We start from the raw sequence: 16,387 nt of genomic DNA, 5'->3' as shown, positions 1-16,387 counted from the left end.
TGGCTAAAACTAAGGGCTTGCTATAAGTTATAACAAAATGTGTATGTTTGCCAACTTTTTGAACTCAATATAGGGTCATGAATCTCGCAAGTTTGTACTTGTGTTAATTTCTTTAATACAGTCATGTTTTTGTTCCAATGTGTCCCACTATTCTTGTGCTTTGGATATCATTCACAGTCCAAATTTCCTGACACAAAGTCATTGTATAAATAAAAGAAATCACGGTTTTGTTATCCCAGAAATTTGTGACATACCAGGATTGTGTTTTTGGACAGAGTATTACTTGTAACCTAATATTTCATGCCCTTCTCGTAATCCATCTTTATTCTCGGTTGGTGGTGTTTTCATTACAGAGCAGCCAAATATGTCGACTTAATCATTTCGGTTGAAATACTGAAACAGGAAGTTTTGAATCAAACTAAATTATCGATGGTTATCGGTAACAGAGATGAACAATAGCCTGAAATCATAAATTTTGGTAAAAGAAAATTGGGGCGGGCGGGGATGAAAATCTATCAATCCTTGTTCTACAAAAAACAACTTAAATCTAAACCTTACTATTTCCTGGCTGTCAGTTTATATAGATGGAGGAAGTAGTACCAGAGAAAACAAAGACCTTCAGCAGGAGCTCAACCATAATACCATCACTATATCCATACTACATTTAAAAATTCTTATTATGAATTTAAGGATAAATGTCAATGAGTCAACAACCCAACAATATCAAAACTGGCTTACAAAATAACTACTGTAGAAACTATAAATATGAAAATTAAAGAACCTTTGTGTGCAGACATACATACCCCACACACCCACATTGTCACTGGACAAACAAAATCTCACCAAATTCCTGAGTTCAAAGTCTCATAACTCTACAAAAGCCAACTGATAAAAAAATTCTTGTGAATATGCACATTAACATATTATGTCCTCATCTACTGCAAAGTTTCTTGAAATTCTGTTGTATGGTTTCAGAGGAGCGCTTACAAACTGTTGCAGTAGTATATTTAGGTCAAAATTTTCAAAAAGTTCAAAGGAGCATAACTCCAAGAAAAAAATTGAATCATAATTTTCCTGTCGATATGCACATCTACATAGTATGTCCTTATTATCTATAAAGTTTCATGAAATTCTGTTGTGTGGTTTCAGAGAGTTGCAATGACAAGAACAGGACTGACAGACTGTAATGTATATTGAGTTCAGTAAGTTCTAGAAAAAATATTGAATCATAATTTCCTGTCAATATGCACATCTACATAGTGAACAGATAAAAAATTTCTCATGTCTATATAAAAAAGAAGATGTGGTATGATTGCCGATGAGACAACTCTCCACAAAAGACCAAAATGACACAGAAATTAACAACCATAGGTCACACTAACATATTATGTCCTTATTATCTACAAAGTTTCATGAAATTCTTTTGTGTGGTTTCAGAGGAATTGCGATGACAAGAACAGGACAGTTGTTGAGTTATGAATCTGAAAACATATCATACAGTTTAGCTGACTTTAAATAAACCCTGAACCCAAAGTTCAGAAATCCTTGTATCAGAGTTCCTGAGGAAGATGCATCAAAAATTTCCAACTTGGCTATCATGTGTAAAATGATACTAGTGTTCGGTAAACTGGAAATTGTAGTGATGAATCTGAAAACGCATCACACAGTATAGCTGAGTTATATAAACCCTGAAACCAAATTTCAGAAATCCTTGTAATATATTCCTGAGAAAGATGTGACAAAAAATATTCATGGGACAGACAAACAAATAGTATACCCCATTTTTTTAAATCAGGGTATAAAAACTGTACATATATTTTTAGCAATAGATAAACCATAAAAATGAGGTCAGGGACATTGATCGTATGACAGACCACAACCCAAAAACAATAGACATCTGTATACAAAGTAACAATCATCAAGGTCTTATACCTTCTCAAATATAAAGTCGTATACAAAAAGTTTACATTGTTTTGTAGGATTCCTAGGTCTCCTTGCAATTATATATATCAAGGAAAATGTGATTTTTAGCCATGCATAAACTGAAAATCCACAATTCTCCAATACAATTTTGATTTTTTTTTTTCGAATTAAATTTGATAAAAAGTGTGTTATATAAACAGATAGATCAAGGAAGTTTTTCTGATGAAATTTCCAAAAACACCTAATTTTAAGAAAACTAAAACCCCTGAGTCATTTTACTGTGTTTGAAAAACAAAATACTTCATCCATCATTTTTGTGGTATCTAATTCAATATGGTTCCCTTGATACCCAACCTCTTTCTAAAAAATTAAGTTAAGTACTGGTTGTTAACATGGAAATACCTAAAGAAAGACTTTGCAAAAGGTTTCAAATATTACTATAAGTTAATTTAATTCAGTCAATTTCTCATAAATTTTTGGACTAAGCTTGAACAAGGATGGATTCTCTTTTTAAGTTATGCCTTAAATTTGTTTTACTGCAAGTTATTCTATCTAAGTCTATTAGAAATAACACAGATACTGATAGCAGAATGGACTTCATGGAAACCTCCATGGAAAAAACAGAGCAGAGGATTTTAAATCTGACCAATCAGGTTACAAAATTATCTAAAAGTGAGTTATTTTTTTGGGGTCTTTGGATACCTGTATCATTGACATTATATACAAAACATTTCAGCTTTATATTTCTTTATAAATGCATTTATAAAAATAAACAAACATAGTGTGTTCTGCAAGTCAATAACTTTTTTTTCTGCAGGTTTTGGCACATGTGGTAGAGAAAAAAAATGGATTATGATTGTCTAGCTTAATTTCTTTTTAATTTGGTGACATGCTCTGAGAAATGTTGATAAAACGTACGTACTATCACTCGAGAAAGCATGCACAAAATGCCAGATTTGATTGCTCTTGATAAAAGTTACCTAAGTTTTCAACAGTAAGAACTTGACCAATTGTTTTCCAAGTGTAATTTTATGTTCTTTCTATACAAACATATTTGGTGTTGAAATCATGTTGAAAAGTCCTGTGGTGTATGCATTCAAAATAATTGATGGCATTTAAAAACTTCATGAATTTTTAATGTTTAAAATATAAATAATCTTTTTATGCTATTTTCAGGAAAGAATGACCAAATGTAATGTTCTATATATGTTTCACTGTCAACTGATATTGTACTGAAATCAAATTCTATAGTGAAATTCAACGAGGTTCAATATGAAAAAGGAGCTGATTTCAACTCTGGGGATGGTGTGTTTGTATCACCTGTATCTGGTGTCTTCATATTTGCTTGGACAACAAGAACCTCTGGTGCAAAAAATATTGATACAGAACTCAGGGTTGATAATGTAGTAAAAGCAAGGCAAATCCTTAGCATACCTTCTGGACACTTTCAAAGTACTCAGTTCGTAATTTGCAGAGTAAATGAAGGTGATCATGTTTGGATTGAAACAGGACAAGGTTTTACTAGTGATAATATTTTTGATTAATTATCGTGACACTTAAAGTTCATTTATGGGCTGATTGGTTCACAGGCTTTAATACATGTATTATATAATTGGCAAAACTTCCAAATACTACAAACAATATTGTGATTATCTTGTAATTTGAGTATAACTTCTAATTATTTAAAACTTTTTTATATATATATATTCTATCAGAATGGAAATGGAGAATGTGTCAAAGAGACAACGACCCGACCATAGAGCAGACAACAGTCGACAGCAACCAGAGTAATAGGTCAATATCTATTAACCAGAAAATTACATCATTCTACAATACAATTCAAATCTCAACCTTTTGACCATCACAATATCCATACATACATTTAAATATTTGAATATGAATTAAAGGATAAATGCCAGTCTACAAAATAACAACTGTACAAAACTATCAAACTAAAAAATAAGGAGATGTGGTATGATTGCCAATGAGACAACTATCCAAGTAAGGGGATGTAAGCAATGATAGGCAACCATACATCCTTCAACAATGAGAAAAACTCATATACTATAGTCAACTATAAAAGACCTAGACAATAAGCCCTTTTATCACTAATTTGAAGAATTCCAAAAGATAGATAATAATTTCATTGAAAAATAGTGGGTAATTGCATTTAAAGTAGTATACGAAAATATTGTATATGATATGCAGATCTTTCCTTGGCATGTATTAAATTTTATCACACATTAAATGGGTTTGCTTGTTTGTTTAATTTTAATATATTACCTCACTCTGTATATACCACCAAGGTCCAGCTCATAACTCTTCTCTGAAAGTATAAAATAAACAAATATTATAATCTCAAGAAAGAAAGAGAAAAAATAGTAACCTTTTTATCTTTATTTCTTTTAAGATCAAATCATTACTTTACAACAAAAATGTGAGACCATACCAAATCTTCATATAATGAAATCAGACAAACATGAGTAAATCTATATTCACTATCTATTTTGAATGGCAAAGGTCATAGAAATTTGCAACGAAGTAACACAAATTCATACTCACCAAAGTCAAAACCAATTAGAGGGTCTGCAAAGCTGCATAAATACAGAACACAAATTTATACATACCAAAGCCAAAAGCAAAATGAGATATTTCAAAGCTTTATAACACATAAAACATAATCCATACTCACCAAAGTCAAAACCAATGAGAGAAACTTCAAAACTGTATTTCTCTACTCCAATCAGTAAGGAGAATTCACAGGGATCCAGACTAAGGTAGGCATTGAAGTCACTCATGGTCTCAGGGTCATTTACACAGCAAGACACTTCAGAACATTTACTTCCAATCAAACAAACAATATCTCCATCCAGGATACCAGGGGACACTCCTAGTGTACAGTCTGTAAACAAATATGTTATAACTATATTTGAAATTTATCTAATTTAACTTTCCGATTATTTGCAAACGATCTGGGTGGCTGATGAATTAAAATTTCAGATTCCTGCTTATTTTCCTCCTTTTTTGCTTGGTTATAGCCTTTTTCTAAATAATTTTTTATATATGCAGCAATTGTAAAAAGGATGAATCCTGAATTTTTATTGTGTTTTAATTCAGGGCATACTTATAGTGGCTGAGGCTAATAATTTGGGTAAGTAAAAATTGTAGATTCATTTTTGATTGTTTGCTAAAAGAATTCTTTTCATCTAAAATTCTGGAAAAGTTCTTTTCATTTTAAAAAAAACCCTAAATACAACAAGAGTGCACACGCTGAAATGTCTCGCCTTCTATACTAATCATTGATATTATGTTGATAGTCCTAAGTATAAAGCTAAACTTTAATACAACTGTCACATCAACTTAACATTAACCAAAATAATTAAACAAAGACCAATGAACCTTGAAAATGAGGTCAAGGTCAGATGAACCATGCCAGACAGACATGTACAGCTAACAATGCTTCTATACAACATATATAGTTGACCTATTACTTATAGTGTAAGAAAAATAGACCAAAACACAAAAACTTAACACTGTGCAATGAACCGTAAAAATGAGGTCACAGTCAAATAAAACCTGCCCGACTGACATAAAGATCATAAAATATTTCCATACACCAAATATAGATGACCTATGGCATATAGTATTAGATAACAAGAATGTGTCCAAAGTACACGAATGCCCCACTCACACTATCATTTTCCATGTTCAATGGACCGTGAAATTGGATACAAAATATAATTAGGCATTAAAATTAGAAAGATAACACCATAGGGAACATGTGTACTAAGTTTCAAGTTGATTGGACATCAACTTCATCAAAAACTACCTTGACCAAAAACTTTAACCTGAAACATGCACTTTCATTTTCTATGTTCAGTGGACCGTGAAATTGGGGTCAAAAGTTTAATTTAGCTTTAAAATTAGAAAGATCATATCATAAGGAACATGTGTACTAAGTTTCAAGTTGATTGGACTTCAACTTCAACAAAAACTACCTTGACCAAAAACTTTAACCTGAAGCGGGACAGACGGACAAACAAACAGACAAACGAACAGACAGACAGACAGACAGACAGACGGACTGACGAACGGACGCACAGACCAGAAAACATAATGCCCCTCTACTATCGTAGGTGGGGCATAAAAAGACCAAAACTCAAAAACTTAACTTTGACATCTGAACCATGAAAATGAGGTCAAGGTCACATGACATCTGCCCGCTAGACAGGTATACCTTACAATCATTCCATACAACAAATATAGTAGACCTATTGCATATAGTATGAGAAAAACAGACCAAAACACAAAAATTTAACTATAACCACTGAACCATGAAAATGAGGTCAAGGTCAGATGACACCTGCCAGTTGGACATGTACACCTTACAGTCCTTCCATACACCGAATATACTAGCCCTATTGCTTATAGTATCTGAGATATGGACTTGACCACCAAAACTTAACCTTGTTCACTGATCCATGAAATGAGGTCGAGGTCAAGTGAAAACTGTCTGACAGACATGAGGACCTTGCAAGGTATGCACATATCAAATATAGTTATCCTATTACTTATAATAACAGAGAATTCAACATTACAAAAAATCTGAACTTTTTTTTCAAGTGGTCACTGAACCATGAAAATGAGGTCAAGGACATTGGACATGTGACTGACGGAAACTTGGTAACATGAGGCATCTATATACAAAGTATAAAGCATCCAGGTCTTCCACCTTCTAAAATATAAAGCTTTAAAGAAGTTAGCTAACGCCGCCGCCGCCGGATCACTATCCCTATGTCGAGCTTTCTGCAACAAAAGTTGCAGGCTCGACAAAAATAAGCTTCCATTCAGCTACACTTTTTGAAAGATTTTTTAATTTACATACATTTGAATTACTGCATGTTTAATTAAATAATAGGAATATTTTTGACTTACTGTTAACCCAGCCATCATGAGATCCTTGGTAGTCTCCCATTGTATGATCACAGCGTGGTTTGTTCTGGTAAAGTGCTATTTCAGTTTCTTCCAATAACTTGGCAATCTGCCAGGAGTTCAGTGTTGCATCATCAGAAAGGCCTCGAGATGTCTTCCATTGTTCCTTTGTAAAACCTGAAAATGATATTAGAAAAACTGATAGGTTAGCAACTAAATTACATTCAAAAGTTTACAAATGATTGCATAAAATAAAATTGAGAATGGAAATGGGGAATATGTCAAAGAGACAACAATCTGACCAAAGAGCAGACAACAGCAGAAGGCCACCAATAGATCTCTGTTTCCATCAAGTCTCAAAAAGGAGAAAATACTCTTCACTAAATGTTGAGGCCTTAAGGTTTTACGGCCAACATAAGATTCCAAACATTTACAATATCATAAAACTATTACGACACATAATTAAAGGCCTTATCATGCTGGCCCTTAAATCTACTGCTATTTTGCAAAGAAAGTAAAACATGTAAAGAATCCATTTTATTGCTTTTTTGTGCATTTTTCCTTTGATTTTTTTTTTTTGTGATAATTTTTCATATCATGCTTCTTGCTTGAGATTGAAAATTATCGCTAAAAACTTAAGAGCCATGTGGCGTTGCTAATGAAATTAACATGAAATTGACAACGTTGTCATAGGTAACATAGCGATAAACAGATTATTATTGGTCATCTCAACTCGATTGCTTTTCTCGCTTTCGCTGTGACCGGCTCAAGCAAGAAAATCAATCTTGTTGAGATAACCAACGATAATCTTTAAATATATACACTTTAACCCAAAAGGAAGCATAAAGATGAGGGGCAGAAGGACCTTTTTCAGGACTTCTGGAATCTGGATTGGGCCTTTATTTTTGCAGAAAATTAGGATTGGGCTTTTAATTTCAACATAATTAAAGATTTACACTTATTGTGATCTAAGGAAAGAATACTTAATTTTTATCTGGAATTTGGCATCACACCCTTATTATTGCCCCTCAAAGATGTGACTGACATCAAATGAATATCAATGTGAAAGTAAACTTACCAACTTCAGCATATCCATAACCCCACTCTGGAAGACATGATGATCTTGGTAGTTCAACACTGTCCATTACTGTAAGACTGTATTCACATGGTGAACCATTCGTGGTACACACCTCAAACATAACAGATACTCTGTACAGATTCTGGGCCGGTAAATCATCTATTGTGTACCTGGATAGAAAAATATATGTAATTAAAACAGGTAAGGCTGTATTCACATGGTGAACCATTCGTGGTACACACCTCAAACATAACAGATACTCTGTACAGATTCTGGGCCGGTAAATCATCTATTGTGTACCTGGAGAGAGAAAAATAATCATAACATTAATCCTATGTAAAAGTATCTTGCAGTCATCCTTTATTCATTAATCCTGTTAGAGTGGCTAAAGCTGCCAAAACATATGCATCTTACAATTTGTTTTGATAAATATTTAAAGGTTAGATTTTCAAGTAGCAATAAATTGTAAAATATTAATAGTATATATTAAGATCACAAATGAGCAAGTTCTGTAGTAGCCTTATTAGTAATTTGCAAGGAAAAGTCTATTGTTTCAAAATAAAAGGTGTTTAAAATTGTGGCATTTAATCTTAGAAATAGAAATAGAACTTGTATTGTCAGCTCATCTTATATATCTTCAACAGTTACTGCCTGTATAGGCCAAAAGAAGGGATTTTGGCAAAGTATAGAAAATCACCCAGATTTCAACAACATTTAGGTCTAGGCAACATAAAAAGCTGGGTTCAACAAACTAATTATAAATAATCACACAGATAAATAATTTGTTATAAAAACATAATGTTTAAAGACCTTTTTTGGCAATGCATACACATTATATTTCTGGTCCTAAAACCAAAAGTTTTTTTATCAATTTTCATAGAATTTTGTGGAAAATCAAATTATTGCTATTGTGCTTGGTTTGAATCTAGTTTAGAAAATAAACCTACTTGAGTCTCAATACTCCTTTAATCCCCAGGTAATTCTCCTGTCCAAAGGTGAAGTCTCTCAACATGAATTGTTCCTTGTAATTCTCCAAAGTTATCTCCATGTATTGTGTACAGCCATCCAAATTAAGTGAGAAATCAAATGTATGGTTTCTCAATATTGGAACAGACACACAGCATCTTACATCTGTACATAGGTCAGATATATAACAGGACGTACCACTGGATAACACGGGCAAATTGTTAATGGTTGAACCACAAGCTGAAACAATAAAACATCAGATATATAACAGGACGTACCACTGGATAACATGGGCAAGTTGTTAATGGTTGAACCACAAGCTGAAACAATTAAACATCAGATATATAACAGGACGTTCCACTGGATAACATGGGCAAATTGTTAATGGTTGAACCACAAGCTGAAACAATTAAACATTAGATATATAACAGGACGTACCACTGGATAACATGGGCAAATTGTTTATGGTTGAACCACAAGCTGAAACAATTAAACATTAGATATATAACAGGACGTACCACTGGATAACATGGGCAAATTGTTTATGGTTGAACCACAAGCTGAAACAATTAAACATTAGATATATAACAGGACGTACCACTGGATAACATGGGCAAATTGTTAATGGTTGAACCACAAGCTGAAACAATTAAACATTAGATATATAACAGGACGTACCACTGGATAACATGGGCAAATTGTTTATGGTTGAACCACAAGCTGAAACAATTAAACATCAGATATATAACAGGGAGTACCACTGGATAACATGGGCAAATTGTTAATGGTTGAACCACAAGCTGAAACAATTAAACATCAGATATATAACAGGACGTACCACTGGATAACATGGGTAAGTTGTTAATGGTTGAACCACATGCTGAAACAATTAAACATTAGATATATAACAGGACGTACCACTGGATAACATGGGCAAGTTGTTAATGGTTGATTTACAAGCTGAAACAATAAAACATCAGATATATAACAGGAAGTACCACTAGATAACATGGGCAAGTTGTTAATGGTTGAACCACAAGCTGAAACAATTAAACATCAGATATATAACAGGACGTTCCACTGGATAACATGGGCAAATTGTTAATGGTTGAACCACAAGCTGAAACAATTAAACATTAGATATATAACAGGACGTACCACTGGATAACATGGGCAATTTGTTTATGGTTGAACCAAAAGCTGAAACAATAAAACATCAGATATATAACAGGAAGTACCACTAGATAACATGGGCAAGTTGTTAATGGTTGAACCACAAGCTGAAACAATTAAACATCAGATATATAACAGGACGTTCCACTGGATAACATGGGCAAATTGTTAATGGTTGAACCACAAGCTGAAACAATTAAACATCAGATATATAACAGGACGTACCACTGGATAACATGGGGAAGTTGTTAATGGTTGAACCACAAGCTGAAACAATAAAACATCAGATATATAACAGGGAGTACCACTGGATCACATGGGGAAGTTGTTAATGGTTGAACCACAAGCTGAAACAATTAAACATTAGATATATAACAGGACGTACCACTGGATAACATGGGCAAGTTGTTAATGGTTGAACCACAAGCTGAAACAATTAAACATCAGATATATAACAGGACGTACCACTGGATAACATGGGCAAGTTGTTAATGGTTGAACCACAAGCTGAAACAATTAAACATTAGATATATAACAGGACGTACCACTGGATAACATGGGCAAGTTGTTAATGGTTGAACCACAAGCTGAAACAATTAAACATCAGATATATAACAGGACGTACCACTGGATAACATGGGCAAATTGTTAATGGTTGAACCACAAGCTGAAACAATTAAACATCAGATATATAACAGGACGTACCACTGGATAACATGGGCAAATTGTTAATGCTTGAACCACAAGCTGAAACAATAAAACATCAGATATATAACAGGACGTACCACTGGATAACATGGGCAAATTGTTAATGCTTGAACCACAAGCTGAAACAATAAAACATTAGATATATAACAGGACGTACCACTGGATAACATGGGCAAATTGTTAATGCTTGAACCACAAGCTGAAACAATAAAACATCAGATATATAACAGGACGTTCCACTGGATAACATGGGGAAGTTGTTAATGGTTGAACCACAAGCTGAAACAATAAAACATCAGATATATAACAGGACGTACCACTGGATAACATGGGCAAGTTGTTAATGGTTGAACCACAAGCTGAAACAATAAAACATCAGATATATAACAGGAAGTATCACTGGGTAACATGGGCAAGTTGTTAATGGTTGAACAACAAGCTGAAACAATAAAACATCAGATATATAACAGGACGTACCACTGGGTAACATAGGCAAGTTGTTAATGGTTGAACAACAAGCTGAAACAATAAAACATCAGATATATAACAGGACATACCACTGGATAACATGGGCAAGTTGTTAACGGTTGAACCACAAGCTGAAACAATAAAACATCAGATATATAACAGGGAGTACCACTGGATAACATGGGCAAGTTGTTAACGGTTGAACCACAAGCTGAAACAATTAAACATCAGATATATAACAGGGAGTACCACTGGATAACATGGGCAAGTTGTTAACGGTTGAACCACAAGCTGAAACAATTAAACATCAGATATATAACAGGAAGTACCACTGGGTAACATGGGCAAGTTGTTAATGCTTGAACCACAAGCTGAAACAATTAAACATCAGATATATAACAGGACGTACCACTGGATAACATGGGCAAGTTGTTAATGGTTGAACCACAAGCTGAAACAATTAAACATTAGATATATAACAGGACGTACCACTGGATAACATGGGCAAGTTGTTAATGGTTGAACCACAAGCTGAAACAATTAAACATCAGATATATAACAGGGAGTACCACTGGATAACATGGGCAAGTTGTTAATGGTTGAACCACAAGCTGAAACAATTAAACATTAGATATATAACAGGACGTACCACTGGATAACATGGGCAAATTGTTAATGGTTGAACCACAAGCTGAAACAATTAAACATTAGATATATAACAGGGAGTACCACTGGATAACATGGGCAAGTTGTTAATGGATGAACCACAAGCTGAAACAATTAAACATCAGATATATAACAGGGAGTACCACTGGATAACATGGGCAATTTGTTAATGGTTGAACCACAAGCTGAAACAATTAAACATCAGATATATAACAGGACGTACCGCTAGATAACATGGGGAAGTTGTTAATGGTTGAACAACAAGCTGAAACAATTAAACATCAGATATATAACAGGACGTACCACTGGGTAACATGGGCAAGTTGTAAATGGATGAACCACAAGCTGAAACAATTAAACATCAGATATATAACATGAAGTACCACTGGGTAACATGGGCAATTTGTTAATGGTTGATTTACAAGCTGAAACAATAAAACATTAGATATATAACAGGACGTACCACTGGATAACATGGGCAATTTGTTAACGGTTGAACCACAAGCTGAAACAATAAAACATCAGATATATAACGTGAAGTACCACTGGATAACATGGGCAATTTGTTAATGGTTGAACCACAAGCTGAAACAATTAAACATCAGATATATAACGTGAAGTACCACTGGATAACATGGGCAAGTTGTTAATGGTTGAACCACAAGCTGAAACAATTAAACATCACATATATAACAGGGAGTATCACTGGATAACTCGGGCAAGTTGTTAATGGTTGAACCACAAGCTGAAACAATTAAACATCAGATATATAACAGGACGTACCACTGGATAACATGGGCAAGTTGTTAATGGTTGAACCTTAAGCTGAAACAATAAAACATCAGATATATAACAGGACGTACCACTGGATAACATGGGCAAGTTGTTAATGGTTGAACCACAAGCTGAAACAATTAAACATCAGATATATAACAGGGAGTACCACTGGATAACATGGGCAATTTGTTAATGGTTGAACCACAAGCTGAAACAATTAAACATCAGATATATAACAGGACGTACCGCTAGATAACATGGGCAAGTTGTTAATGGTTGAACCACAAGCTGAAACAATTAAACATCAGATATATAACAGGGAGTACCACTGGATAACATGGGCAATTTGTTAATGGTTGAACCACAAGCTGAAACAATTAAACATCAGATATATAACAGGACGTACCGCTAGATAACATGGGGAAGTTGTTAATGGTTGAACCACAAGCTGAAACAATTAAACATCAGATATATAACAGGACGTACCACTGGGTAACATGGGCAAGTTGTAAATGGATGAACCACAAGCTGAAACAATTAAACATCAGATATATAACATGAAGTACCACTGGGTAACATGGGCAATTTGTTAATGGTTGATTTACAAGCTGAAACAATAAAACATTAGATATATAACAGGACGTACTACTGGATAACATGGGCAATTTGTTAACGGTTGAACCACAAGCTGAAACAATAAAACATCAGATATATAACGTGAAGTACCACTGGATAACATGGGCAATTTGTTAATGGTTGAACCACAAGCTGAAACAATTAAACATCAGATATATAACGTGAAGTACCACTGGATAACATGGGCAAGTTGTTAATGGTTGAACCACAAGCTGAAACAATTAAACATCACATATATAACAGGGAGTATCACTGGATAACTCGGGCAAGTTGTTAATGGTTGAACCACAAGCTGAAACAATTAAACATCAGATATATAACAGGACGTACCACTGGGTAACATGGGCAAGTTGTAAATGGATGAACCACAAGCTGAAACAATTAAACATCAGATATATAACGTGAAGTACCACTGGATAACATGGGCAATTTGTTAACGGTTGAACCACAAGCTGAAACAATTAAACATCAGATATATAACGTGAAGTACCACTGGGTAACATGGGCAATTTGTTAATGGATGAACCACAAGCTGAAACAATTAAACATCAGATATATAACGTGAAGTACCACTGGGTAACATGGGCAATTTGTTAATGGATGAACCACAAGCTGAAACAATTAAACATCAGATATATAACGTGAAGTACCACTGGATAACATGGGCAATTTGTTAACGGATGAACCACAAGCTGAAACAATTAAACATCAGATATATAACAGGACGTACCACTGGGTAACATGGGCAAGTTGTTAATGGTTGAACCACAAGCTGAAACAATTAAACATCAGATATATAACAGGACGTACCACTGGATAACATGGGCAATTTGTAAATGGATGAACCACAAGCTGAAACAATTAAACATCAGATATATAACATGAAGTACCACTGGATAACATGGGCAATTTGTTAACGGATGAACCACAAGCTGAAACAATTAAACATCAGATATATAACATGAAGTACCACTGGGTAACATGGGCAATTTGTTAATGGTTGAACCACAAGCTGAAACAATTAAACATCAGATATATAACAGGACGTACCGCTAGATAACATGGGGAAGTTGTTAATGGTTGAACCACAAGCTGAAACAATTAAACATCAGATATATAACAGGACGTACCACTGGATAACATGGGCAAGTTGTTAATGGTTGAACCACAAGCTGAAACAATTAAACATCAGATATATAACAGGACGTACCACTGGGTAACATGGGCAAGTTGTAAATGGATGAACCACAAGCTGAAACAATTAAACATCAGATATATAACGTGAAGTACCACTGGGTAACATGGGCAATTTGTTAATGGATGAACCACAAGCTGAAACAATTAAACATCAGATATATAACGTGAAGTACCACTGGGTAACATGGGCAATTTGTTAATGGATGAACCACAAGCTGAAACAATTAAACATCAGATATATAACGTGAAGTACCACTGGATAACAAGGGCAATTTGTTAATGGATGAACCACAAGCTGAAACAATTAAACATCAGATATATAACGTGAAGTACCACTGGGTAACATGGGCAATTTGTTAATGGATGAACCACAAGCTGAAACAATTAAACATCAGATATATAACGTGAAGTACCACTGGGTAACATGGGCAATTTGTTAATGGATGAACCACAAGCTGAAACAATTAAACATCAGATATATAACGTGAAGTACCACTGGGTAACATGGGCAATTTGTTAATGGATGAACCACAAGCTGAAACAATTAAACATCAGATATATAACGTGAAGTACCACTGGGTAACATGGGCAATTTGTTAATGGATGAACCACAAGCTGAAACAATTAAACATCAGATATATAACGTGAAGTACCACTGGGTAACATGGGCAATTTGTTAATGGATGAACCACAAGCTGAAACAATTAAACATCAGATATATAACGTGAAGTACCACTAGGTAACATGGGCAATTTGTTAATGGATGAACCACAAGCTGAAACAATTAAACATCAGATATATAACGTGAAGTACCACTGGGTAACATGGGCAATTTGTTAATGGATGAACCACAAGCTGAAACAATTAAACATCAGATATATAACGTGAAGTACCACTGGGTAACATGGGCAAGTTGTAAATGGATGAACCACAAGCTGAAACAAAATATTTTCTAAGTGACTCATTATAAAAGTAATAAAGGACAAAAATGGGCACATATATGTTATGCAATTCAGCACAAGATAATGTAGATTAACTTAACTGACATATACAAAAGGAAGCTTGAACTTTTTGGTGTTAAACCACAATAATGCTAAATTCTGTCAATAATAATGGAAAAATGCAGATAACTTAAGACAAATTAAGATGTTAATCTTTTTAATATAAATACAGTTTTCTTCAATTCCATATGAATTCAAGTGAAAGTTATTTTCAATAAAGAGATGTGAAATAGTTGCTAATGAGGCAACTATCCATTATGATCAAATAACTCAGATGTGAACAAAAATACAGGTCTATATTTTTTTTTTAATATCTTGGGAAGATACATTTGTACTGTGTAGTGACTTGCTGGTTAACCAAAATTTTGAATTTTAAACAAACCAGTAAAAGAGATTGGTTTTATACAATGCATTCACATTTTGCTGGTAAACATTCTACCTATCTCCCCATCCCCCTTCTCTAATCTTAAAATCAGATGACTTCACTACTTATTATAAGATATTTTCTCCTAAAAGATCTTATCATATTGCCAATCAACAAAAGTGAATTCAACTACTGGTTACAATCAAACAAGATGAAATTGTAAACAAGGGAGTAAAACTTACTATTATTCCATCCATTAGCTATAAAGGGTGACATCTCGTAGTCACATGTGTTTTTCAGATACCAAGCAACGTCCAGTTCATCATAGAGTCGTACAAGGTTGGTTTCAGTCATGGCATCCTTGTCAATGCTGTTACTAGTAGCCCATGTTGTCAGAGAGAAGCCTAAAATAAAATTAAATCATGTCTGCATCCTATAAAAAGCATATTTGAAAATTATCTGATGTGACCGAGTGGGAAGCTTTTATATAAAATAGCC

General features: G+C 34.0%; 1 protein-coding gene and 1 pseudogene across 1 annotated transcript in view; one reads left to right on the top strand and one right to left on the bottom strand.

The window, feature by feature from the left end:
• The window catches only part of LOC143057544 (uncharacterized), a 194,004-nt gene that overhangs the window by 38,238 nt on the left and 139,379 nt on the right, over positions 1–16,387 (bottom strand). Inside the window, exons 105-111 of the mRNA XM_076230855.1 lie at positions 16,132–16,293; positions 8,881–9,139; positions 8,104–8,233; positions 7,934–8,045; positions 6,859–7,032; positions 4,616–4,825; positions 4,207–4,249 (exon numbers count right to left, since the gene is read on the bottom strand). Of these exons, the coding sequence (XP_076086970.1) occupies positions 4,207–4,249; positions 4,616–4,825; positions 6,859–7,032; positions 7,934–8,045; positions 8,104–8,233; positions 8,881–9,139; positions 16,132–16,293 (1,090 nt within the window). The remainder of the gene's footprint in view (positions 1–4,206; positions 4,250–4,615; positions 4,826–6,858; positions 7,033–7,933; positions 8,046–8,103; positions 8,234–8,880; positions 9,140–16,131; positions 16,294–16,387) is intronic.
• On the top strand, positions 2,421–3,519 carry LOC143057349 (uncharacterized; annotated as a pseudogene).

This window comes from Mytilus galloprovincialis, chromosome 13 (assembly GCF_965363235.1).
Source record: "Mytilus galloprovincialis chromosome 13, xbMytGall1.hap1.1, whole genome shotgun sequence".
NCBI lineage: Eukaryota > Metazoa > Mollusca > Bivalvia > Mytilida > Mytilidae > Mytilus > Mytilus galloprovincialis.
This window is presented reverse-complemented; position numbering and strand designations above follow the sequence as displayed.